The sequence below is a fragment of the Geotrypetes seraphini genome, chromosome 8, assembly GCF_902459505.1.
Source record: "Geotrypetes seraphini chromosome 8, aGeoSer1.1, whole genome shotgun sequence".
Lineage (NCBI taxonomy): Eukaryota > Metazoa > Chordata > Amphibia > Gymnophiona > Dermophiidae > Geotrypetes > Geotrypetes seraphini.
Genome location: NC_047091.1, coordinates 157,927,104 through 157,954,617, shown reverse-complemented (window position 1 = coordinate 157,954,617; position 27,514 = coordinate 157,927,104). Strand labels below are relative to the sequence as shown.

At 44.1% G+C, this 27,514-nt stretch overlaps 1 protein-coding gene across 4 annotated transcripts in view; it reads right to left on the bottom strand.

Moving 5' to 3' along the window:
* The window catches only part of IFT81 (intraflagellar transport 81), a 218,056-nt gene that overhangs the window by 142,911 nt on the left and 47,631 nt on the right, over positions 1-27,514 (bottom strand). For all 4 annotated transcript variants that reach the window (XM_033955237.1, XM_033955239.1, XM_033955238.1 and 1 more), the window contains exons 3-5: positions 23,347-23,450; positions 20,089-20,269; positions 900-989 (exon numbers count right to left, since the gene is read on the bottom strand). In XM_033955237.1, the coding sequence (XP_033811128.1) occupies positions 900-989; positions 20,089-20,269; positions 23,347-23,450 (375 nt within the window). The remainder of the gene's footprint in view (positions 1-899; positions 990-20,088; positions 20,270-23,346; positions 23,451-27,514) is intronic.

Genomic DNA, 27,514 nt, shown 5'->3' with positions numbered 1-27,514 from the left:
CAGACAGCGGCGCTTAAACGCTCTCGCCGTCAGAGTGGAGCAAGGCTGGCACGATTTCGGAAAGTGATCCGGTCCCAGACACTGTAAGCAGCGTCGATGAGGGTCCGTGAGCGAAATCGCGCGCTGGCACTTGCTACACTTTTTGAAACCAGTAATCGGCCGGGACATAGGCCAGAAAAGCTCCGCCGCAAGGTCGAAGGCGCGGGGCCTCAGCCACGCGGCCGACCCGGAGTCGGAAGGAAAAAATTTTTTTTTTTTTTTTTTTTTTAAGAAATCAAAGAAAGAAATAAACGTACAGGAGAGTCCAAAAGAACTCAACCCGCGGCAAAAAGAAGGCAAAAAAAAGATATTCAATGGGCGCAAATTGAAGATAGACTTCTCAGCTCCGCGGAAGAAAAAGAACTGAGGAGACACGCCCGGAGCATCGGGCGGGAAGGCACTGGCGCATGCGCGGTGCGGGCATCTCGAAACTTCTGAGTTTCTTCAAGCAAGACATGCTTGCAAGATGTCCGTATCGGGGCTCTGTCGGATGACATCACCCACTAGTGAGAATACCTGCCTGCTTGTCCTGGGATAACAATGTATATGCATCTTTCTTTTTCCTTTCTACTTGACCCTTATATTTCCATCATTTATTTCCAAAGTCTCAGACTTATCTAAATGTACAACCAGGAAACAATTTTCACTTAAGAGAATATGTTATTTTAAAACTGAGAGAGGTAAAAATCTCTTAATAGTCAACTTTACAGACTAAATTTGCGAATAGTTACAAAAGCTCTGATTTGATAACAGCCAACGCCCCCCCCCCCCCCCCCCGAAGAGACCTAGGTATATATGAAAACAAAAAATATACAGCTATATGCACATGTTTTAAAATTAGAGAGGGGTGGTCTTTTTACCCTTCTTATTTCTGCAGTGGAGAATCCAGACATTTTGAGTTGCTCACATTCTTTGTGTAAATTTTTAAAGCCTTCCATTAATTCTTCATACTACAAAAAACCAAGCAAAAAACTGCTTAGGAAAGCAAAATATCACTACATTTCTAGATTTATTTAGTAAATCGAGCATCAATATAACAATGTAATAAAACATTTCACCTAAGCAAAAAAAGTGATTTTTATTCTAATGCATTTACATTCTAGATGGTGTTTTGCAAAAGTGCTAATATAACCTGTATTTCCACCAAATCTGCAATTTAATTATTTTAATAATAGTCAACCTCATTTTTCTAAAACATCTTGAAAATTTAGAATAGCCACTTTTTACTTTTGGTTTTGCATGCCAATGGTGTCAATGGCATTTCCTTAGGGGTCCTTTTATCAAGCCGCACTAGCGCGTCGGACATTTCATCACACGCTAATCCCTGCAGCAGCCTAAAATCCTAACGCCTCGTCAATGGAGGCGTTAGGTACTAGCACGGCAGGCGGTTTAACGTGCGGTATTCCGCGCGTTAAAACGCTACTGCACCTTGATAAAAGGACCCCTTAGTGTCTGTACTAGACCACTCCAGAACCTGTTGACTAGTGGAGGAGACAGAGAAAAAGTAGTTATGCGTGATTTGCCCCTTAAGGGTACCATGCACCCTTAGAATGCTGAGTATATGTCGGTCTCCAGCAGATGGCGAGATAGACCATGCGGCTTCTGAGTTGTTTGCAGAGATAGCTCATGGACCAGTTGGAGAACTGGATTCCACCAGAGGAGGATGGTTTATTTTTTAAGATTATTTAGATCCAGGTTAATATTTTTATAGACTTGGGATAGCTTGAAGGAGTTTCAGCTAGTTCCCTGTCTATTCCCCTTTTACCCTTCTCTTCATTTAATGACTGAATACCAAAGCTGAAGGGAGACAACAATTTCAGTCTATACTTCAAACAAGGAACTCCAATAACTGTGGAGTAATTCCAGTTTGGGATAGATTTCTACAGTCTTTGTCCTGAAAATGGTAAGTACAGAATGACATGGGGAAACAAATGTTTCCCCATCCTTGCAGGAACTTAATTTCCGCGTCCCCATATGTTTTGTTTCTATCGCTGTCCCTGCCCCATTCCTGTAAGCTCTGTCTTAACCACACATAAGAACATAAGAACATAAGAAATGCCTTCACCGAATCAGACCCTTGGTCCATCCAGTCCGGTGATCCGCACACGCGGAGGCCCAACTAGGTGCTTCATAATGAGACCTTGTTTACCTGTATCCCTCAATCTGATTTGCAAGGAGGTATGCATCCAACTTACCCTTGAATCCTATAATGGAGGTCTCCGTCACAACGTCCTCCGGGAGAGCGTTCCAAGCGTCCACCACTCGCTGTGCGAAACAGAACTTCCTGACATTTGTTCTGGGCCTGTCGCCTCTCAACTTCAGTACATGACCTCTCGTCCGAGTCACATTTGACAACGTGAATAACGATGCATCTTGCTGGATTTTATCTAGTCCTTTTAGTATTTTAAACGTCTCTATCATATCTCCACGCATTCTTCTTTTCTCCAGAGTGAACAAGCTCAGTTTTCTGAGGCGTTCTTTGTAGCTCAAATTTCCCATACCTTTTACTAGCTTTGTAGCTCGCCTTTGTACCCTTTCCAGCAGGGTTATATCCTTTTTTAGGTAGGGAGACCAGTGTTGGATACAATACTCCAGGTGTGGCCTGACCATTGCTCTGTAAAAGCGGCATTATGACGTTAGCCGATCTACTTGTGATTCCCTTCTTGATCATGCCCAACATCCTGTTCGCTTTCTTTGCAGCCGCCGCGCATTGTGCCGACGGTTCCAGTGTCCGGTCTATCAGTACCCCCAGGTCCCTTTCCTGTTCGCTCTTGCTCAATGTCACACCTAACATTTTGTATTCATGTTCCTTGTTCTTCGTGCCTAGGTGCATCACTTTGCATTTTTCTATATTGAATTTCATCTGCCACTTTTCTGCCCATTTCTCTAGCTGGTTCAAATCTCTCTGGAGTTCTTCATTATCCATTTGTGATCCAACTGACCGACATAGTTTCGTGTCATCTGCGAACTTGATTATGTTACTCGTTGTTTCCTCTTCCACAATCCTTGAACACTTATGATTTTAAAGTGTTTGAGGCTTGTGCAGATGAGGACTGAGCTTGCGTAATGGGGCAAGGGCAAGGGCAGGGACAGGAAAAGAACTCGACAGGACGGGAAAATTAGTTCCCTCAGGGACGGGGAAAAATTTGTCCCCGTGTCATTTTCTAATGGCAAGGACAATCAAGATCAAGTATATGCATGTATTTATGTGAAATGATATCATATGCTATGAGTTTATCTGATTGAGAAGAACAGGTGGACTGTGCAGGTCTTTATTTGCCGTGTCACTGTTTTATAGGCTGCTACTATAAGAATCCGATGGAGGAGTTCTTCCAGATGTAGCTACAAGCTATTTCAAATTGAGGAAGCAATTAGTGAAACATAGGGCTATATAAAAGATCAGCATAGTTAACATAATTGACTGCACAATGAGGGATGAGAATGAGCACAGATACTGGATCTTATGTTTTACCGCATGGATGTGAATGACTTACAAATTCTGAGCACCATACATATTTTTATACAGTATTTATTCCTACATTGCATTGTACATTTATTGTTATCTCCATTGTTTTATGATCATTTTATAGGTACCATAAGTAATGGAAATCCCTTCTACCTTGACACTTCCTTCTGGTGCATGTTATTTTGAGAATTACTGTTCTTATATCAGATTCTCTCATGACAGATACGATGCCTTGTTGAGTGGTTTAAAGGCACAGCATCTTAAGTTGTTTTTTTTATTTCTCTCTCCATTTCTTTCTTTCTTCCTCTTGTTTCTAGTATCTCTGGGATAAAGCAGATATCTTGTTGCATGTATATCCTGGCAGTTCAGAATAGTGCTGCCCAATTCAGGAAAAAAATTCCATTCGATTCAGCCTATTGAAAATCGATTTTGATTCGATTTTCCTGCCCAATTGGGTGTTTTTATAAAACATCTTGGTGGGTTTATTTTATAGCTTCTTCACCCCCCTTTGCCTTCTTCTAACCACACTGACACAGTGGTGTAAACAAAATAAACAAAAAAGACATTTCCTCTCTCTGTTAAATCCTAGCTCACAGGAGGAATGGCCAAGATGGCGGCGGCTTGCGAGTTTTAGTCGGGTGAACGGTTACCTCGCTAGCGATTTCGCTAGATTTTCCTTTAGAGAATGCCTCACACCAAACGGAAAAGCGCTGTCCTGATGGGACCTCCACCAACGGACACATCAACCCTTATACGCCAGACCCTACTCGACTTCACCGCCAGAACCCCTTTGGAGACTGGAGAGTGAGGCTTGCCTGTGCCAGCACTTGGGGACTCAGTACCAGCGCTTGAGCCGGAAGTTTCACTATCGCCTAGTCTCCTTAATTTCAAAGGTGCAACAATTACATTCTCGTAACAAGTTCGCTGTCCTATTGCAATTCAATCTCTATGCAGCTTTCGATGTCGTCCACCACGATATTCTACTCTATAAACTTTCAGAGATAGGCATTGACTCCACCATCCTAAAGTGGTTCTCAAACTTCCTATGCTCTTGTTCCTACACTGTCAACACAAATGGCACCATGTCCGTTCCTTGGAAACCATCTTGCGGAGTCCCGCAGGGATCACCCCTATCCCCTACTCTCTTTAATATCTATATGTCTTCTCTGAAACTCTTCAAACTATCTCCCCTTGAAACAATCTACACATACGCTGACATCCTCGTCCTTCTCAAGACAGAACAGAACCTCACCAACCTCCACGAGAACATTACAGCTTGCATAACGAGACTACACTCCTGGTCCCTCTCGGTACAGATGAAACTGAACGAATCCAAAACGAAACTACTCTAGCTCGGCCCAAAATTAGAACACCTGCCCACACTCTTCTCACTGCCCTCTGGCGACACTCTGCAGCTAGAGTTCTCAAGCAAGGTCCTAGGCATCATTATCGATTCTTCCCTCTCCTTCAATGACCATCTCAACTCCTTGGCAAAATCATGCTTTTTTAGCCTCCACATGCTGAGGAAAGTAAGGTCCTACTTCCGCCAACAACATTTTGCTGTCCTTGTCCAATCTATCATCCTCTCCAAACTAGACTACTGTAATGTCATCTATTTAAGTCTAACAAAAAAAAAGTCTTCAAAGACTCCAGCTAATCCAGAAGACTGCGGCCAAGTTGATCTTCGCAAAACGCAAATCTGATCATGTCTCCCCACTTCTGGCCAAACTTCACTGGCTCCCAGTGATTTCCAGAGTTCATTTCAAATGCACCTGCCTGGCTTTTAAGATCATTCACGGCATCCTCACCTCCCCTAATCCCACTATCTTATAACTCCTCGAGTCCTGACTCTACCAAACCCACCCAAAAACAAACTATCCTTCCCCTCTCTACATGGTATTCTCTATGCGGGTAAACTGGGAAAATCCCTCCTTTTCAAAATCACAGAGCTTTGGAACAATCTTACTGTCCCACTATGGAACCTGAACTCCCTCCAATTATTCCGTAAGCACCTGAAAACTTGGCTTTTCATAAAAATGTAATGTTCTCTTGTGACAATCCTGCAACCCCGAGGCTCGTCACAGAGAGATTTGGGAGGAATTACAAGCCCAGATGCAGGAGGGCGAACCAAGTCAGAGCCCGGGGGAGTAAGTCAGCTGACCATTCCGTTTTGATTCAGAGGGAGAAAGGGAAGCAGGTCCAGAAAGCTGGGACTGCTCTGATAATGTCCTGAGGTCAAACAGTAAAGATTGGCCTTATGGGTTTGCAGAGTCTGTGAAGCAGAAGGCAGCACAGCAGGGAGCCTGGAGAACGGTTCAAGCCAAGGGAAGAAAACTTTCTCCCCTGCCGGAAAAGGGGAGTGGTTTCTTCCCTCAGCTTAAACGGAGACTCTCTAATGAACTAGGGAGGAGAGCAGGAACATGGCAGAAAGGAACCAGCAGATTCCCCAGGACAGCAGCAGAGCCAGAGCCAGAATCCCAGCATGAGGCTGAACTAGCCTGGAAACACTCAGTGCCCCTGTCTCTGACCGATTGGGACATGCCAGAGGTACAGGTTGGACACTCTCCTGTGGATCCATATATGCCTGAACCTATGTTGATAGGAGAAAGCTATAACTTAGGAGAAATCCAGAGTGAACCCATGGAAATCTCCTAAGGAAAGGTGGGGGCAGGGAAAATGTTTCTTCTGCCTACTGTCTTCTGATGATCTGCTGGAACGTGAGAAAAGCTAACAGGATGTTAAAGGGGTGTAAACTGCCAGGTTGTGTTCCTATATGCTGGATGTGAGAAAAGCACTAGAGCTGATAGGATGTGTTTAGCCTAGTTTATTTAAGCAAACGCTGTACAGGGAATCTGCCTAAATGTCTATGAATTATAATACCAAACCTCGTGCAGGCACAGTTGTTAGCTAATTACATTAGCAAACTGTGGGAGGTAATTTAACTCCGTGTGCTTTTTGAACTGGATAAAGCTCCAACTAAAAGGACTGTTCTGTTTGACCTGCATTATCTCCTGCAGTTCAAACGCAGGAAAATTGTTGCCAAATAAACAGGTTCTACAAGACTGCTTAGAATAAGAGAACCTGGAACTTTGAGGGGAGTTAGCCCCTTTAATGAATGCACTCTGGTGAAGGAAAATGCTTGTACTATGAGGCATTTAGGAAGTCCAGAGTAGTGGGAATTATATTTTTGATTTTGAATGAACTTTTTCCTGTGTGCAAAATTTATGTTACTGGTGAAACCAGTCTTGCCTGAGGTTGCCAAGGCCAGTGGCCCAATAAAAGCTATGATTTATTATTGAAGCCAATCTGACTGCTGGAGTTTTCTGTGCCAAGAACGCACCACATCTAGCCCAGGAAAACCATAGGGGTATCCAGCCTGCAAGGTAGCCCTACTTTAAAGGGGCTCACGCCAGGTGTTAGAAGTGTGTCACTGCCTAGCGTTGGAAAACCGCTCGGCCAGAGACTAGGTGGTGACACTCTTCCCCCCCTGTACGCAACCCCAACCCCCTATGCTTCTCTTCCTATATTTTAAGTTCTTGTAAACCGTGCCGAGCTTTACATCTGTGGAGAAGATGCGGTATATAAACTTAAGGTTTAGTTTAGTTTAGTTAGTTTAATGTTGCTGGGGTTATGAATTTGAATTATTGCCTGGCCCAATAGAACATTTATTCTGAGGGACTTAAAGTAAAAATGATATGGTTTTATAATTCTGCTTGGAGTTAAAATGTTTTTATAATTCTGCTTGGAGTTAAGATGTTTTATAATTATTAATTTGAAGGATTTAAAAGTGAATTTCTGATGTGGTCTTTGAGCCAGCATAGCCATCTGTTCAGAAAGGTGTTACATGCCCCATTCAATAGAACACAAAAGAAAGGACTGAACCATATGCCTTCAGAAAGTACCTGGCCAGGGTGGATAACAGGATGTAGGCCAGAAGACCAAATTCATCTCTGAACTATCCCAGTCTGAACAACAGAGGCTCATTTTTGTGTTAAATGCACCTATTACAAAAGAAAGGACTGAGCCATCACCTTCAGAAAGTGTTAAGTACACATATTCAGATAAGGCAAAAGACCTAGGGCTAGATTCACAAAGCAAACCCGATCATGTACTGATCGGTTTGCGATCCCTTTGTGACCCCGCTCCCATTCACTAACCTTACTCCCGATCCAATTCCTGCCCGATCTGATCTGCACATGCAAAGCTGGGAAACACATACAACTTGTCTGAACCGGAAAGGAGAGAAGCCCCGGCATACCCTGACCAAAGTCAGCTGGAAACAAACTACTGGAACGCTGCAGCTCTCCCGCCATCACCGGAGACCCAAGTGTACGCCTGATTCTCGCTGACACGTGGTCGCTGCATCAACGCTCCTAGAAACATAGTCGGATTCGAGCCCCGCAAAATTTACCCTGCCGCGGCTTGCATAGAAAGAAAATCAGACTTGGGGAATAACCAGAAGGACTGCCCACAGCGCCGGAAAAAAACAAGTCCCATCTCATGCACGCTGCTATAAACCGGCACCTGCACAATCAGCTGCACATGGTCGTGACAAACACCGATGAAAGAGAGCCTCAGAATAAACAGGACTACTGCTGCACTGAAACCCAACAATGAGAACAAGTACGAGCATGAAATCGCATCGCTACTGCCGCGCTGTAACCAACAAGGAAACCAAGCGCGTGCATGCGAAGGGCGGGAAGTCCCGGCTCCCTCCACGGATTTCTAGTCATAAAACTTAGCCTCAATAAAATATCCATACCTTAAAATGTATGATGACCGAACCCACAGTACTAAGACTCCCAAACAGAACCTGAAGTTCAAACAACCGTAAAAGCCAGACATAATCACAAGCTTGTTGTTAGGGCCGGTTGATGCCAGTTTGCAGCAAAAGCATGGCAGAATGTAGCAACTGTGGTCTTTTTTTTTTTACAGAGAAGGGAAAGAAGAAAAAATTGAGACCCAGTCAGACCCTCTATCACTGGAGGGAGGGTGAGGCAGGGACCTGGGGGGGCCCAGGTGTAACCCCTAAAGCCGGCACCGTTCAGCCGGACACCCCTGTCTCACTGAAGAGAAAATCTCAACAGGAGAAATAGCATTGCCAGCTCACTGAAGAGAAACCTCAACAGGAGAAATAGAATGGCAGTCTCACTGAAGAGAAACCTCAACAGGAGAAAAAAAAATTTCCAGTCACAGTCAGAATTCAGGAGCTAGTTGAATAGCGACCTTTTCCTGCTGGGAGATAGAGAATACTGGATAAACAGGAGGAGTGCCAGCCAATAGGACCACCTGTTAATCAGTTTCTCTATCTCCGCCTGCTGGTAGATGTGAGCTATCCCATTGGTATCTGGATTCATCTGCTGCTGTTGCTAGGGAAGGAAGTGATTCACAAAAACAAAAAACTAAACTAAACTAAAAAAACCACTTCAGGAACACCGACTGGGCTGGCCAATCAAAAGAAGCGACTGCTGGGAACCAGTCACTCACTGCCTTTCCAACTGTCCTGCTCTCTGCCTGAAATCCCAGCCCTGCAGCCCTGAAACTATCCAAAAAGTGCCCAGCTCTCTGCTGCTCTCCTCTCTTCCGCCATGCCGCCCTGCTCTCTTCTCCCCTTGCCTCCCTGCCCTATTCCACCATGCCTCCCTGCTCTCTTTAGCCATGCTCTGCTGCGAGCCCATGTTTTTAACCCACGGTCTTAACCTATGTGTTAAAAGCTGGGCTGCACTTCTCGCCACCAGCCCCGGCTGATCTCCTTCATGTCTCCTTCCCAAACACGTCTGCTTGCCTGCCCCAACTCTCCCACCCTTCCCCAAAGTGCAAGCCCATGGTTTTATCCCACAACGAGTTAAAAACCACAGGCTCCTAAAAAAAAGTTTTTAAAATAAATCTATGCCAGGCCCAGAGGTCCAGCCCATGCCCAGACCATCTACAGATGGTCTGCACATGCGCTGGGATCGCTATAGAGCGATCCGGGAAGGCAGATGGGGGCGTACCTCCGATCACCCTCATCTGCATATTGGAGTTTTGTGAATGCATCGGACCTGCCCGGATCAGGCAGGTTCGTGAATCTAGACCAGGGGTCTGCAACCTTTAAGACATAAAGAGCCACTTGGACCCGTTTTCGAAAAGAAAAAAAAAACTTGGAGCCGCAAAACCATTATAAAACAAATCTAACACTGCATATATTGTTTCTTATCTTAATGCTATATACAGGATCACTAAATTGAAAATAAAATCATTTTTCCTACCTTTGCTATTTGGTGATTTCATGAGTCTCTGGTTGCACTTTCTTCTTCTGACTGTGCATCCAATCTTTCTTCCTTTCTTTCAGCCTCCTGTATGTTTCCTCTCCTCCAGACCTCATTCTCTCCCCCAACTTTTTCTTTCTGTCTCCCTGTTCCCCCTTCTTTCTGTCTCCCTGTCTGCCCCTTTTCTTTCTTTCTCTGTGCCCTCCCCCAAGCCACTCGGTTTGCTGCCACCGCCATCGGGGAATAGCCCCCAAGCCACCGCTGTCCCAAGCTTTCTCTGCATAAGCGTCGTGCTGACCAGCATTCCGCTCCCTGACGTCAATTCTGACGTAGGAGAGGAAGTTCCTGGCCAACAAGGCATTTCTCCTCATTCCATCCAGCCTGAGCCCCATCTCTCCCTGATCCAGCATTTCCCTTCTGTGTCTGTCAAAATTACCATTCCACCTATTTTCCAGCATCACCCTTCTTTGTGTCCATCTCACCTATATCCCTATCTCACCACTTTTTCAGAATCTTCATTTGTCTCTGTCCTTATCTTTACGCCATGTTCACCATTTGCCCTTTCAATGTCTTTATCTCCCCCCCCCCCACTTTTTCAGCATTACTTCTATGTCTCTATTTCACCTTCTCTTCATGTCCCCTCTGTATCTCTATCCTGATTCAGTAGGTCCTGCTTACCCTTTCTCTTCTTTGTGTCACTATCTCCATTTTCAGCTTTCCCCCCTTTTCCTTTGTTACTGCACCCTGTAGCTAGAATCTTTCCACCCTCCCTCCACTCCGGCCCAGCCCAGTATGAAAGATTTCCTTTTGTTTCCCTCCCCTCTCTCTTTCTCTCTCTCTTCTGCTCCCTCACCCACGAGTCCTGCATCTGGCTCTCTCCCTTCTACCTGCACCTGGCAACACCCCCCTGCTCCGCGGATCTCTTCAGCAACTTGTCAGCAGCGGTGATCAAGACAAGCTACCGACATCGAGGCCTTCCCTCTACGAGTCCCGCCTTTGTGGAAAAAGGAAGTTGAAACAAGCGGGACTCGCAGAGGGTAGGCCCCGACGTCAGAAGCTGCTGCTGAGTTGCCGAAGAGAGCCGCGGAGCAGGGGATATGGCCGGAAGCAGGTAGAAGGGAGAGGGAGATAGGAAGGCTGTAGATCTCCGGAGCATGACACCGACCCCGGCCAGGATGATTTCTTTTTCAGGCACCTTACAAGTCCAGCGTCGCGGCGGGAAATAGCCATGCTGAGCAGTGAGCTCAGCACTACACAGATGAAAGCCTTGCTTGCTGATTGGTCCGGCGGCACGGCGCCGCCGGACCAATCAGCAAGCAAGGCTTTCATCTGTGTATGTGCTGAGCTCACTGCTCAGCATGGCTATTTCCCGCCGCGACGCTGGACTTGTAAGGTGCATGCCTGCGTGACACACTACCGGAGCCGCAGCAAAGGTGGAAAAGAGCCGCATGCGGCTCTGGAGCCGCAGGTTGCCGACCCCCGATCTAGACCATAGCCAGGGTGGATACCAGAGCTAAACAGAACTTTAACAGGATGTAGATCAAACAAGAGCCCTTCACATCAAATTCATCTCTGAACTAACAATAGAAGCTCATTCAATCAGATGACTTCATCTGCCTATCCTTCATTTTAAACCACTCAAACAGATTTACACCTCATCCAGCAAGGACAGTAACAATACTCTGTATTGGGACACCATGTTAAGCCATTGTAATTCAATCATCATCCACCTAGGAACAGAGAATGGATTCTATTTTTAGAACAGGTCTCAACCCTATAAATATGAAGCAAAATCCTCTCTCAAGAGGAAAGATACTCACTTTCCCTCTGGAACCAGCCTGGATCAAGCTACAGTTCTTCTCCTCCCTGGATCACCATGCTGCTTCACTAAGTTATGCAGCCTCTGCTCTATTTTTTGTTTTTGTAATATCATGTTTATTAGGTCACAAAAACCATGTACAACAAGCAGATAATACAGAACTGCAGACACTAAAAGAACTAAGGCATCAGAATAACATACAGTTCGGTGTATACAAACAATGGCAATAACGGAATAAGAACATGGTTCACACGTGCCCTTTTTCTATAGAAGAAGAAGAGAGTGTAAAGAAAACAGGAATCCCCAAACGATTTGTCCATCAGTCATTCAAACCAACAAACACACTCTCAATCAAACCGTCACATACGCACATCCACTCGGGCTGGTAGTCTACAGGAATCACGGTTGTTGATATCGCCACCGCTGTCAGTGCAGAAACATAGTACCCCAAGAAAGGACCAAATGCAGGTGGTCACATGTACAATCAGCAAACAACATATAGGAACCCAGCTCTCTGAAGCAAAAGACAAAAATCATGGCGGTGCAGCAGCAGAGGAAGACATAGTTAAGAGGCGCTCCCACAGGGTACAATAAGTAATCCACATAACTTGAGGTCTAGAGGCATAAGAGTCAAGTTCAAATCTAGCCTGCAACCTCATTCTAACTAGCCATAGATTGAAGCCAGGAGCTTCTGCGGTGGACCATTGCTGCAGCACAAGAGATTTGCCCAGAAGGACAGCATGCAGAATAAACTTCTGAGTTTGGAAGTCCAATCCCTGTTGTATGAAGTCCTGAACATCCCCTAGCAAAAGCGCTGCACTATTCCACTCAAAAGTACATTGAAGTACCCGTTCTAGGTAGTGATGGGTCTGGCCCCAAAATGTAAGGGTTGGACAATCAAAAAAGGTATGGAGAAGTGTACCTGGCTCTTTAGCACACCGGACGCACTTAGCGTCAGCCCACAAATGCATACGTACTCCACGTGTTCTGGTTATGTACGCTCTATGGAGAATCTTGAACTGTATCTCCTGAAGGGAGACTGCCTTTACCATAAGATAAGTGTTCTGGAAAAACTTATGCAAGTCCTGTACAGTGACAGTGCTATCCATATCAGAGGACCACTCCTTGGCTAGTGCCACCAAAGCCAACTCTGGGTGGTGGTCTCGACATGCAGAGTACCAGCGTGAAATAGTATTCATGGAGGATGGAGTCTCCATAAAGATATTATCAAGGGATCCACTCTCCCATTTGCCAGCAAAGCGAACAATCTGAGGGGAAATATAGTGTTGAAGTTGTAAATATGTGTGTATGTGTTGGGAGGATAGACCCCAGCAAGCCTGGACCTGAGAAAAGGAAGGAAAGGTCCCCCCCCAATGTCTAAAATCGCTCCCACGGTGATATCTCGCTCTCCCCTGTCAGACAGACCCCATAAACGTGTCATACCAGGAGGGAAGTCAGGATTGCGAAGTAGTGAAAGAAAGGGGGAGAAACGGGCCAGCCGGTTCTGCTTCCCTCGCCACCATGCCCAAGCCTTCCGGAAGGGGTGAAGTAAGGGGAGAAAAGACGCAGAAAAAGGAGAGGAGATAGTACCTGAGCACCCCCCAGAACAGCCATGGAGAAAGGAGGAAAAAGATATGGGGAGACAGCAGGAGTCCAGCAGACTCGTAGACGAAAAGGAGGATTGGGAGTCAGGTGCCAAATGTGCGTGTATCCAACGAAATAAAGCTGCCACGTTATATGCGCGTAGATCAGGAATGTTTAAGCCGCCATGCTGTTTGGCTCGGAGTAGTTTAGAAAGGCGAATTCTGGGTGTCCTCTCGCTCCAAATAAAAGATCGGACAGTAGCGAGGTAGGAACGCTCGTCGGAGGAAGACACCCATACAGGAATGGTCTGAAGAGGGTATAAAAGTTTGGGGAAGAGTACCATTTTGACCAATGCCACTCTGCCCATAAGGGACAACGGCAAAGCTCGCCAGCGGTGGCACAAGTTTTTAATCTTACCAATTGCGGCAGTGATATTAGCTGCATATAAGCGCTTTGGGTCACAGTACAACATGATGCCCAGATATTTAATTTTCCCAGAGGCCACTCTCACACCCAAGGTGTTCGTCCAACGTGGTGCACCTGGCGTCCCAAGCAACAGGACCTCCGTTTTGTCAAAATTTATCTTGAGACCGGAGAAGCGCCCATATAGTTGTATAAGTTTCATAAGCCTTGGCAAATTAGTGTCCGCGTGATTGATGTAAAGAAGCATGTCGTCCGCAAACAGACTAATACGGAATTCGTGAGTCCCCACACGAAGACCCTCAAGGTGCGGATCCTGCCGAATCCGTTGTGCTAAGGGCTCCAACGATAGCAGGAAAAGGAGAGGGGATAAGGGGCATCCCTGCCGAGTGCCGCGTCCCAAAGGGAAGGAAGCAGAGAGGTCCCCGTTTACCAAAAGCTGCGAGGAAGGTCGAGAGTAAAGAGCTGCTATCCACCGGACAAAATCCCCAGTAATGCCAAACCGTCCCATGACCCAAAAAAGGTGTTCCCATGAGACCATATCGAATGCCTTCTCAACGTCAAGGCTGGCGATGAGAGCTCTGGCCTCTGTTGCGTGAGAGGCCTGCAAAACTGATAAGACCTTCAAAAGATTTAACGAGGCGTGGCGACCGGGGACAAAGCCAACCTGGTCTTCGAGAATCAGCTCCGGCAAAAAATAATTTAGCTGGACTGCCAGTATGCTACCCAAGATTTTAACATCCTGGTTTAGGAGAGATATTGGTCGATATGATCCCAATTGGTCCTGTGGGCGGCCTGGCTTAGGGAGAAGAATAACATGTGCTCGGTTGTGAGTATCTCCAGGTGGGAGGTCGGTCAAAAGACCAGTGTAGTAGGATTGCAAAGCCGGCAAAACCGTGGGGGGTAATAATTTATAAAACTCCGGTCCCATTCCATCAGGGCCCGGAGTTTTTGCAAGAGTGAGTTTGCCAATAGCCACCTGGAGCTCCTGTCCAGAAATAGGAGAGCTCAGAGTGCGCTGCTGTTCCTCCGATAAAGATGGTAGTGGGAGATCCTTGAAAAAATCCTCCCGAGCGAGCGAATCGGCCGATGATGCCGTGTAGAGATCCCTATAGAAACTGACGAATTGATCCGAAATGTCTTTGGGGTTGGTGTGTAGGCGACCCGTTTTGTCTTTAATACCGGTGATGACATGTTTGGCTTTGGGCGGTCGGACTAGATTTGCCAACATGCGTCCCGTTTTGTTACCCCAGGCGTGCAGTTTATATTTGTAATAGTATATGCTGCGTTGGGCCCTTGCATCAAGAAGATGATTAATCTTATCTTTCAATTGTTTCAAAGAGGCCCTGATTGAAGGAGTAAGCTGAGAGATGTGAACCCGACGGAGTTCCTGCAGCTCTCTCGTGAGAGCGAGAAGTTCACCTTCGCGTCGCTTCTTCAGAGCGGAAGAGTAAGCTAAAATGTGGCCCCGCATGACAGACTTTGCGGCCTCCCAGTAAACAACAGGTCCGGCATCTAAGACAGAGTTTGTGAGGAGAAAGTTTTCCCATTTTTTGGAAAAGAATTCGTGAAAGTTTTTATCGGTGTACAGTTGTGGAGACATGCGCCAGATGCGTTCACCCGAGGACCGCAAAAACTGGAGAGTGATATGAAGTAAAGAATGGTCGGATAGAGTTGGGGCGAGCATGGTGGCCGAGGCATACTTGGGAAACCAAGATTCGGAGATGAGAAAATAATCGAGACGGGAATAGGACATATGGGGGTGAGAATAAAAGGAAAAATCCCGCTCTTCAGGGTGAAGAGTCCGCCACACATCTAGCAATCCCAATTCCCTCATAAGGTAATTCACTCCTTTACTGAAATGTTCTTTAGTGGCATTCTTTGCTGGTTGGCAATCCAGGGCAGGGTTAGCAGTTACATTAAAATCACCCCCCAACACAAGTAAACTGGAAGTGTATGGGGTCAGGAGGGTGACCAAGCGAGAAAAATAAGTGTGAGAATAGACATTGGGGGCATAGATATTACAGAAAACAATTGGTTGTCCCCATAATTCCCCCACCAGCAAAACATACCTCCCCTCAGGATCAGAGATCTGTTGCTGAATAGTAAATGGTATCCTTTTGTGTATGAGGATGGCCACCCCTCGCTGTCGAGAGCTGTAGGAAGCGAAGCCAATCTGTCCCACCCAATCCCGTCTCAACTTACGGTGTTCTTCATCTGTGAAGTGTGTTTCTTGAAGAAACGCAACGTCCGCTCGTTCCCTGCGGAGGTAAGTGAGAAGCTTGGCGCGTTTAATGGGAGAGTGGATCCCATCTACATTGAGAGACAATACATTCAAAGAAGTCATTGCAATACGTATATAATAGCATGTTCAAAGCGTGCAAATGTATATAGGAACATGGAGCGGGAGATGTCCCAGCCACATCCCCCCTCCACACAAGTATGACAGCAGTAGCAGACCACAGGAGCCCGACATCCGTGGTCCCAAACCACGAGTAGCACCCACACACACATTCTTATACAAAACCCCCATTCACTCCCCTTCTTACATGCAAACCAAACCCCCCTCCCCCCAGAACCATATACTCTTCCCATATCCCCAGCAGGAGGTATGGAAGAGTAGAGAACAGAAAACTGATAACAGAAAACGATTAACAGCCCCAGGCCATGCCCCACAGTAAGTGCAAAAAGCAAACTAAGCAAAGCACACTAGTAGGGTAACAAAAAGTGGTATCACGTCATCATATAGTGAAAAGATGCCCAGGGTAAGAGAATAGAATATCGCCAGGTCTTCAGCTAAAATTAAATTGTAATAGTCAAAGCAAATCAAAACATGGAGAATCAAACCCCAAGAATCCTGCCAGTAAGCGGATCAAATGATCCAAAGGCATTTATTGTGGCAAGCTTTAGTTCAGTCGGAGGAGGTGCAGGAGCAGAATCGTCCGATGCCTGCCATCGTGCAGGCAGGAACGGCGAGTCAAAATGACACATGTGCGGTCAGGCCGCCAAATTGAAATCTCGGTCCCCATTGCAGAGATTCAGTTGGGAACAGGCTCAGGGTGTACCGGTGCTGGCAGCTGTGATACGAACTGTTCCAGCTCTCTCGGTGTCTCAAAGTAATGAACTCTGTTGTTGTAAAAAACTCGAGCCCGGGCTGGACAGAGGAGAGACACTCGTATATTACGGTGATACAGGTTGTTGCAATGTGGCGCCATCGCTTTGCGTCGAGATGAAATAATGGGGGAGAAATCTTGAAAGATTAGGATCTTACGACCTTCATAAAGGAAATCTTCCCCTTTGCGGTAATGAGCCAGAATCCTTTCCTTGACCGCGAAATTGAGGAACCGAGCAAGCACTGGGCGCGGTCGGGTCTCCTCGTCCTTCTTTTGACCCACGCGGTGCGCCCGCTCGATTTGGATAGGTAGGCCCGGGTCCGGGTGGTTCAGAATTTGTGTTAACCAACTCTCCAGGCACTTTCGAAGGTCAACATCTCGGACGGCCGTAGGGAACCCTATAAATCTCAGGTTCTTTCTCCTCCCTCGATTTTCATGGTCATCTACGCGCTCCTGCAGGGTTTTATTGGAGGTCTCCAGAGCCCGCAGCCGTTCCTCGAAGTCAGCAGCCTGATCTTCCTGGCGTGCCACTCGATCTTCCGCTCGCTGCAAGCGACCCGCATGTGAGTCCAGACTCTCCTTAATATCTTCCATAAAGGTATGTATTTTGGCGAGCTTGTCTTCCATTACTAGCGTCAAAGAGTGAGTCAGTTCTTGCACCGCTGCCTCTTGTAATGTGAACATGGGGACCTCGTGGTTGTCCGCCATTTTAGGTTCCTGTTGCTTCGCTTTGTCCCGAGTGCCGCGTTGCGGTTTAGAAGTCATCACGCTTGGCAATCACACCAGAGGAACACTCGATTTGATCAGCAAAGCAGGAGATATGCAAAGATCCCTAAGATAACTAGATAGCACTACAAATACAGAAGGTATTGTGCAGATTTACAGCGGCATGGCCCGGAGCCGTGGAGAAGCACGTCCGTTCAAGTGCCCGGCATCACGTGACCCCCCTCTGCTCCATTTTAAGGACTATTCACATTGTGAGTAACTTTTTGAATCCAGATAAAATTATTCCTTCTGCTTTAGCAACATTTGTCTTGTGTAATCTTATTGTCTTTGCTCAAAAAGGTCCCATCTGTAACTGCCTACCTGCTTGGTTTTCAATTCTTTTAAATAAACTTTCAGTTTGCTTATAAATGTTCTTGGTCTTGGTCCTTGAATAGATATATATATATATTTAATTATTAATAAAGCGAGCTAACTTTCCCCAAATAAATAGTTCTTTATAATACATATTTGTCTAAGCCAGAGAGGGATGTGTATTATTGGTTTAGTTCCATCTAATTAATAATAATTTTTAGTAACATTAATTATCATTCTTAAGATAACATAGGTGTTGGGTTTTTACAGTAATAGGACGGTTTGGGCAATCTCTCACAAATATTGGTGGACAGAATGGCATTCCATAATTTTAGTAAGAAGTGGAAGTAGACTCATTTGTGGGCATTTTCTAGCTGGAGAGTTTTTGCTGGTGGAGTGGCAAGCCTTCTTTCACCTTGTGATCTTAGAGGTCGGTTAGGGATGTAGGTTGATAATTTTTCTGACATGTAGGTTGGGACCATATTTTCAATTTGAAGGCTAGTGTCAGGACTTTAAAGATACAGCAGTTTCGAATGAGATGCAGTGACATGTTTGCAGATGCTCAGATTTTTGAGTAGGCAAACTGCTGCATTTTGAACACATTGCAGACATAGTAGATTCTTTGAAGACAGACCTACGAATAATGAGTTGCAGTAGTCCATTTGGAATAGGACAAATGCATAAAGGAGTTGTGTGAATTCTGCTTCAGAAAAGTATATTCAAATTTTTCTTAGTTGGCGTAGGTAGTAAAAGGAAGTTGATACTACCTGGGAGACAAGGTTTGTAAGCGATAGTTTGGATTCGAGTACAACATCTAGGCTATGTACTTGGTCTTTGGCTATAAGGGCTGTATTGTCCCAGTAGAGGGAAGGTTGAGGGTTGGTACAGTTCTTTTTGTGAATCCGTAGCAGTTCAGTTTTGGATATGTTTAATTGCAGTTTGTTTATAGTCATCCAATAAGAACACTTGCAGATTTGTTTCTTGTGCCTCTTCATGGGGAGAATTTCAATTAAGATTATAAATGATACACAAAAGGGTACATTGCAAGAGGAAGCCTCTTGTCAGAACTTTTCTGAGCACATGCCCTAAACTTTCTTGCACTTAGTGGATAAAGTTTGATCCCGGGACGATGGTCAATTGTAGTGGAACAACCTATAGCTGATGCTTTAAACATTCTCTAAGCCTTCTACTTCTGTTCTACACACTCGAGTATTCTCTTAATTGGTAGACGTGCATACACTAGCAGGGAGTTTCAAGTACTACCCGCTATCAGGACTGCTTTGCTACATCCCACATATTCTGGAATGGATACTAAGGAAAGAGAAATTATATCATACCTGAAAATTTATTGTACACCACTTAGATTTTCCTAAATAGGCGGTCTATCAAAAACCAAATAAACTTGAAACATTTTCATTAGTCCTACCAGACCAGTGCAGAATCTGCCATCAATGAATACCACCAAACATGCTTTCATTTCAAGTTGTTCTTCTGTTTTCTATCTTTCTGTCTTAACTCATCAGATCTTAATATATTGCCTGACCCAACTGAAGAACTGTGTGTTCATAGAGTACAACAATGCCTTGTTGGTAAAGGTAATGGGGAACCATGTGCCCACTGACTACAACAATTCATTGCTGGTAAAAGTAAATCAATGAATACATCATTTGACTGGAAGTGTGAACATGAGCACTATTGCTTGGTCAATCAAAACACACAGTGCTCTTTAGGGGAAAGTCACACAGAACTATGTTGTTTCTCTGCTTCCATCTGCTGGTCAACAGATATAACCCATAGGTTCTGGAGTATTCTGATAAAACTAAAGGAAAGAAAATAAGTAAGAGATAATGTCTCCATACCAATTACTTTGGAAGAGCAGCAACACATAAAGTATATCCCCCATCTCATATTAAGCTAATTATTGGGCAATTTAACTCAATCTTAGAATGATTTTGGTCCTTAATTACAGAGAATCCCCTAGGCAAAATCTTTCCATATTACAGAGGATTATTTTTGACCTGAAAAGTTCCTTCCTCTCATTTAGCTTTCAGTTTCAATCAGAACCAGAACAGTGATTCATTGCCATGAGCCTTAATTTGTATCAACACAGTAATTTTTTATACCACCTTTGGCCTCTTCCTTCTTCTCCACCTATCCAGTACCATGCCTTTTCTGATTATTTCAATGATGGTTCTTAGCTGCGACCATGGGCCCTGAATCCATCCAGCAGGCATTACCCTTGAGCAATAACCAAAACTTCCTCCCAAACTCAACAAAAGACTAAAACAGCACATAGTAAGCACATGACAAAATTTTTTTTACCTGTTTATTGGTATCAGCCACTGTATCGTCTTGAAGAAACTCAGCAGGAACTTCTAGTTTCACTAAAAATCGTGCCAGATAAGCTCTTTTCTTTAACTCATTAGTCTTCTGAAGGAGCCAGTATAATACTGGGTGAACTACAGGTTTGCTTCCAACAACTAAACCCTGACGAAAAGTACTCCTAAACAAATGGAAAACAAATGGGAAAAAAAAAAAAAGAAAGCCATCCTATTTTATATTTAAAAAAAATCAAGTTCAACTTACTGGTAGATAATTTATTCATCTGCTTCTAAATTGAATTTAATATTTAAAAAAGAAAATTAAAAATCTGATTTTTTAGGTTCAAACATTTTTTATTGATGCATACAACAACAACACAACAGCAAGGCACCCCGAAGGAGCGCAACACAAACAAAGAGGCATCAGATATAATAATATAACAGACAAGGACAAAACAAAAGGAACTGCAACCAAACTCCCCCCCCCCCCCCACTCACCCTACGGAAAGCATGCAGGGGAAAGGTGAGCGGAAAGACACTCCGAGGCCCTGGACTCTGATGAGCCCTGAAGAGGCCACATCATTCCCCCCCACACTAAATCCCCCGTGCCCTGTCCATATCGAAGTCCTACAACCTTCCCAAACCCCTCATCCCCCCAACCCCCCCCCAGAGAAACTCCCCAGTACTCTCCCAGCCCAACCATCCAGGCATCCATATCAGGACACCCATCTTAAGACCGCATTGCGACCCTTAGGATGCAAAGCTTGTAGATATGGTTCCCAAATATTTAAAAACAACATCTTGCGCTTCCTGGTCCCGCCCACATCTCGTGCCTCCCAGATGGCCAACTGATGCAACTGGTTCCGCCACTGCCAAAATACCGGAGAGTCAGGGACCGTCCAGCATTGAAGAATACATTTCCTGCCTAGTAAGCTCATCTTCCTGCACAGAGGCCAATTCCCCTTAGGCAAGTGGCCAAAAGCCTCTGGTAAATCCAAAACAAAGTGGGCTGGGTTACTGCGCAGGGCTTTCCCAATCAACCCGGACATGTAAGAAATGATACGCCTCCAGAAGCGCTGGATGACAGGGCAGGTCCAGAAAGCATGACCCAAAGTGTGTCCCCCCGACCCACATTTATGACACAGTGGTGTAGGGAGACCCCCCACTATAATACAACTGTGTGCGAGTGTAATATGCGCGTAATGTCACCCTATAATGCGTTTCCCTCAACCAAGCACACGGGGTAACCCCACACGTCGCCCTCAATGTACGGGCTACATTCCATTGACCCAGATTAATAACAATAATAACAGTTTATATATCGCAATACCGTTAAGTTCTATGCGGTTTACAGAAGATTAGTGGAGTACAAGTTGAGTTGACGTACAAGTTGAGTTAACTTAAGGGATGTGGGAACAATGGGGAGAAAGGGCAAGAGAGGGGAAGGAGGGAAGTGGGTCAGCTGTCTAGGTATTTCAGGAATAGGTGAGTTTTGAGGTGTTTCCTGAATACCTCATAAGTGATGGGCAATAGGAGTTGTTTTAGGTCTTTACCCCTCCCATTTACCCCGGATGTTCTGGTAATCTTTGGCTGGTTGTAACTCTTGCAAGCTAGCATGAATGCTAGACACTGAGAGGGACACCCCCTCCTCCCAAGCAAACAGTTCCCGCAGCCTGGCCCCCATATGTAATCGTAATTGTGCTCTATCAAGGGATCCCACATAGTGCTCCACTTGACGACACGCAAACAGCGCACCCCAGGTCTCCCCCACCTTTGCCAACAGATCTGCACGTGCCAACAAGTCCCCATCATCCCCCAAAATATGTTCCAAACGAGAAACCCCCCTCGCTCCCCAGGACAGGTACTCTCTAGAGTCCCGTCCCGGAGGGAAGGCCGGGTCACCCCGTAAGGGCAAGAGATCGCCCAGAAATAGCTAAGAAGAAAAAAAAAAAAATTTTTAAATTGAATCAGGTTGGGCAGACTGGATGGACCATTCGGGTCTTTATCTGCCGTCATCTACTATGTTACTATGTTACTATGTTACCGTCGAATACCCATCCCGCTGAAGCCTAAGGCCTGATTGGTTCAGGCTCTAGAAGCCTGGACCAATCAGGCCTTAGGCATAGCGGGTCCGCCCATCCCCACTTAATCTAAGGCCTGATTGGCCAATCAGACCTTAGACTTAGTAGGGATGGGCGGACCCGCTATTCCTAAGGCCTGATTGGTCCAGGCTTCTAGAGCCTGGACCAATCAGGCCTTAGGCTTCGGCGGGATGGGCCGGGAAGGGGCGGGCCCGCCTCATTTCGACGAGGCGTGCCTGCTTGCTCGACGTGCAAGACCCAGCTGTAAGAACAGGTTTGGTGAAGTGGGGGTTGTTAGCGCCGGGGGGGGGGGGGGTGCGTCTTCGGGCAGGAGGGATTGGGCACCCTCCTGCCAGCGACCGATATTGTCGGGGGGGGGGCGGTCGGTAGTGTCGGGGAGGGGGGTGCGTCTTCGGGCAGGAGGGTTTGGGCACCCTCCTGCCAGTGATCGGTCAGGGGGCCACGGCCCGCTATACTTATAGCGGCAGAGAGATCCCTTGCCGCGATAAGTGTAGTGGGCCGTGTCTAATCTAACCCGATTCTCTAACCCGCGTCTGTAACATGGACGCCGGTTACAGAATCGAGGTTTAGTTTAGGCCGATTCTGAATAGGACGCCTCTCCCGGGCGTCCTATACAGAATCAGGGCCTAGGTGTCTTGCGGGCCTCGCCTTCAATATAGGCGGCCTGCCTGGGGAGCATTTTTTTTTTTTAAATGTGCATCCCGATTGGCTGATTAGACAGCTGTAGGACGCCTACAGCTGCCTAAAATCGGGACGCACTTTTAGAGAATCAGGGCCTAAATGTGGGCTATTTATTAGGAAAATTAGAAGATGACAATCACACTTTATATCTAATAGGAAAATTAGACAAGATACCACACTGTTCATTTTAGTCTTTGAACAGGGAGAGAGTTAACATGGCCATGTAGAGTTTTTATTTTGTCTTATTGCATGAATAAATCATGCACTTCTACTCCTCCTTTTACAAAGCTATCCTAGCTGCTGCGGTAATCGCTCCATAGGGGAATTAATGGACATCGGAGTATTTGCTGTGTGGCTTTGTAAAAGAAGCCCTTAATTATATATGTGGTTGGACACCTATCAATAAGCAAAATACTAAAGATATTTTAGTTAATTTCGTGTTCATTTTCTACTATCTAAAAACAAATGGTACTTACATGTCTCCTGTATTTGCTGGAGGTTTGTATTTAAGAATACCTAGAAGGCTCAGCATTCGCTTTGCTGTCTGATCTGGCATCTCTTCTCGTATGTCAACGGAATGCTGAAATACCAAGAAAAGTATTAAATTCAGAAATCATATTTCAAATTTAAAAAGCTGTTTATCTAAAATGAGGTGCTGATCACAAAGACAATATTGTACTGGCATATCTGAAGTTTCATTTAAAATGCTGTCCTATGAACGCAAAGCTTGGTATTTAAAATTTCAATATTTGCTTGCAAATCTAATGCAGCACAAAGCTCATTGTAACAGAAATAACATTTCTAATTAAATGGCAATATACAAATAAAAGGGCTGAAGCTTTGATAATTCTCGTTGTTTTAATGTTGTGCTAATTCAACAGGCTTTCCTTACTATCCTTTCCTAGAGGAAAGGATAGTAAGGAAAAAGAGGAAGAAAGCAGAGAGCAGTCCAGTATGACAACTCTCTGCTTCCAGGAAGCTCAGTGAAAAGGTACAGGCTCCATTCTCTGGCCCAGTTTTTGCTCCTTAAGCCAGTGAAGAGGTAGAAATGCTGTGGAAGCAACATTCATGGCTTGGGAGAAGGGAAGCATCAGTCATCTAGGTTACACATGCAGTAAGTTCTGAAGGGAGAAACACCTTGTGGCTCTTGCCCAGCAGAAGCCAATGTCAACAGAGCTGGAAGCCAAGTGAGAAGGAAAACCACTGCCAAAAAAGGTCAAGATCTAGAAACACAGATGAAACTGGAAAACCATCATTACTGAGATTCCCATAGAAAATGGAAGTTTAGAATTAAAAAAAAAAAACCAACAAAAAAAATAAAGGAACCTGAAAAGCAGCAGCAATCATTTCCAAGGAAGCGATTTCTTTTTTTTCTTCAGTTTCAGTGAGGATGATCACTTTTTGTTTAGTTTTTAACGTAGTCAATAAAAGTACAGATAAAATTTTAAGTCAATTTTTACAATATTATAAAGACCTATATTCTTCTGAGCCTTATGTTGATAGGGAAAAGGATGGAATGGAATTTTTAAATTGAATAACTGGACCGAAGGTTCCTGATCATATAAAACGGAGTTTAGATGAGCCCTTATCTCCAAAAGAAGTAGAAACAGCATTGAAGTCTCTTAGAGTTGGATCTGCTCCAGGTGGGGATGGTTTCACAGTTGAATTTATAAATCATTTCAAATTCTCCTTTTACCTCATTTGTTAAATTTATTTCAGTCACAGCTTACTATAGGTTATATTAAAGGTACTATGGCTGAATCATTAACTATTGTGTTGCCAAAGCCAAATAGAGATTCTACTTTGGTTTCAAATTACAGGCCTATCTCATTAATAAATGTGGATGGAAAAATATTGGCTAAGATATTGGCTTTACGCTTAGCTAAGGCTCTCCCTCATATTATTGATATGCATCAAACAGGATTTGTTGTTAAAAGACATTCCTCTAATAATTCTAGATTAGCGTTGCACATGCTAAATTTAACCAAAGATATGGAAGATCCGGCTTTTTCTGTTTCTTTGGATGCAGAGAAAGCTTTTGATAGGGTTGAATGGAAATTTATGTATCAGGCTTTGGAATGGTTTGGTATAGGTTCTGGTTTCATACAAATGATTAAAACATTGTATAGCTCTCCTTCTGCAAGATTAAATAATAATAATTTATCTGACAGGTTTGATTTGCAGAGGGGAGTTAGACAAGGCTGTCCTTTATCTCCTTTGTTGTTTGATGTTGTATTAGAACCCTTATTATTAGTTATTCATCAAGCAAAGGGGATAGTGGGTATTCCTTTTTCAGATTGGGAATATAAAGTTTCAGCATATGCAGATGATATTCTGCTTTATTTGAGAAAGCCAGAAACTACCATTCCATGCTTATTAGAACTGATTGATACTTTCAGGATATAAAATCAATTGGAGTAAGTCAGTTCTTCCTCTAAATGTGCATTGTTCTAAAGGATTATTTGATCCTTTTCCATTTATATGGAAAGAGGAAGGGGGGGCGTGGCTTGGACACGCAAGCAAATGGTCGGGTGATAGACGGGCTCCGTGTCAAACAAGCTCTTATTTCAAAATAAAAAGCTCCAATACCGATATTTTGCTGAAAAAAAGCTGTGGATCGTAAGAAAATGGCATCGGGTAAACAAAATAAAAACGATGCAGGAGCCGGAGGATTGGGTACAAGCAGTAATAAACGATCAAAGCCGGAACCAGGGACACCTTCAAAAGTACCGTTGCCTTCGGAAGGAGATCAAGATATGATGGCAGAAATAAAACAGATCAAAGATATCGTACTGGAAATCAAAAAACAACTTCAAAAGGTAATAGATGATGTTGCCACGCTTACAAAAAGAGTTGATCTAATTGATAACAAAATAACACACTTGGAAGAAAAATCGGAAGAGGTACTAAACTAAACTAAACTAAGCCTTAAGTTTATATACCGCATCATCTCCACGCAAGCGGAGCTCGACACGGTTTACAAAGCTTAAAAATACAAGAAGAGGGGAGAGAGAGTTTACAAGGGCATATGAAAAGGGGGAAGTAGGAAGGAGATGTTATACAGGTACATGCTGAAGTTATGCAAAACAAAAAAGCCTGGAAAGAGATGGAAATAATAAAGAGAGATCTGGAAGACTGTTTGAATAGAGAAAAAAGAAATAATTTAAGGATCATTGGGATGCCGGAAGGAGTGGAAAAAAATGATCCCATTACTTTCTTAGAACAATTCCTTCCAAAGATACTGCCTTTAAAATCCAAAGTGCCTCTTGAAATCGAAAGAGCGCACAGAATACCGGGACAAAAAACAATCACACAAAAAGGTCCAAGAACTTTAATATTTAAACTATTACGATATCAACATGTTGTTGAAATATGTCAGCTGGCTAAAGAAAATAAAAATCTAAGATGTCAGGATGCACGTATACATATCGTACCAGACTTCGCCAGAGAAACTGCCCTCAAAAGAAAACAACTACTTGATTTAAGACCTCAATTACGAGCACTGGGGGCTAGATATGGACTTCTCTACCCGGCGGTTATGAAAGTAACTTTGGGAAATAAAACACAGAACTTTACCGATTATAAAAAATTAGCAGAATATATTGAACAATGTGAACAACCAATGACTTCTTAAATAGATAAAATTGGGAATATTTCAACATTTCAATAAGATTGTTCTGATATCAAATGCTTTCACTTTGATTCTAGTTTATTTTGTTTTATATTATTCTAAGTTAATTTTTACGGTAAAAGAATTCTGAAAATATATAAAGTGAATTCACCGTTTCGAATGCTGGAATTTTCAATTTACTTTAAATAATAACGATGATTACTTTCGCGAGCATGGAATGGCTCAGCGTGCCAGTGAAGATGTCAAAGGCTGAGTGACGTGGAGGAAAGACGGAGCGTTGACTTACCTCGGAGATTCTGCATGTATGGGGGATTGGAAGTTGGACTGCGACAGTTTTTTGGAAGATTTCCCCTCAGCGCCATTGCTTCTCTGCTCTCAAGAGGAAAAGACAATATGCTAAGAGTGCTGTAGTCGATGAGTCAATGCTGAAAGACTGCGCGAAGACAGGAAGTCTTATCTTTTTAGTAAATGATCGCACCGGAAGTGAAGAAGATTGGTTGCTTTCACGTCACGTCACGTCTACGGAGAGAGAGAAGGGAACTCGAAAAGGAAGCTATAAAGAAGGCGCTAATATTACTGGAAGAAAAGGATGAAAAGACTCTTTAAATGTGAAAATATATAGAATAAATTAAACTAATATATAGGGGAAAATAATATTTTATTTTTAAAGAAATATAATAGTTGCATGATTTAGGAAGTATATTTTAACCCATTTTCTTACAGATATAGGTCAATTGATATATCTCTCTAAGGCTTTGTATGACTGATTTGGAAATACAAGTAAGTATGATAATGGGAATGGGTTATGAAAATTTTTATTTATGTTTTATTTTTACATATTTTCTTATTATCTAATTTTAGAATTTTTGGAGCAATGGTTTTTATGAATGGAATTGAAAATGCATGTGGTGACTGATTTAAGTTAATTAAAAAATTCTTATATCTATAATATCTATATCTATATCTATATCTATATATATATATATATATATATATAGAGAGAGAGAGAGAGA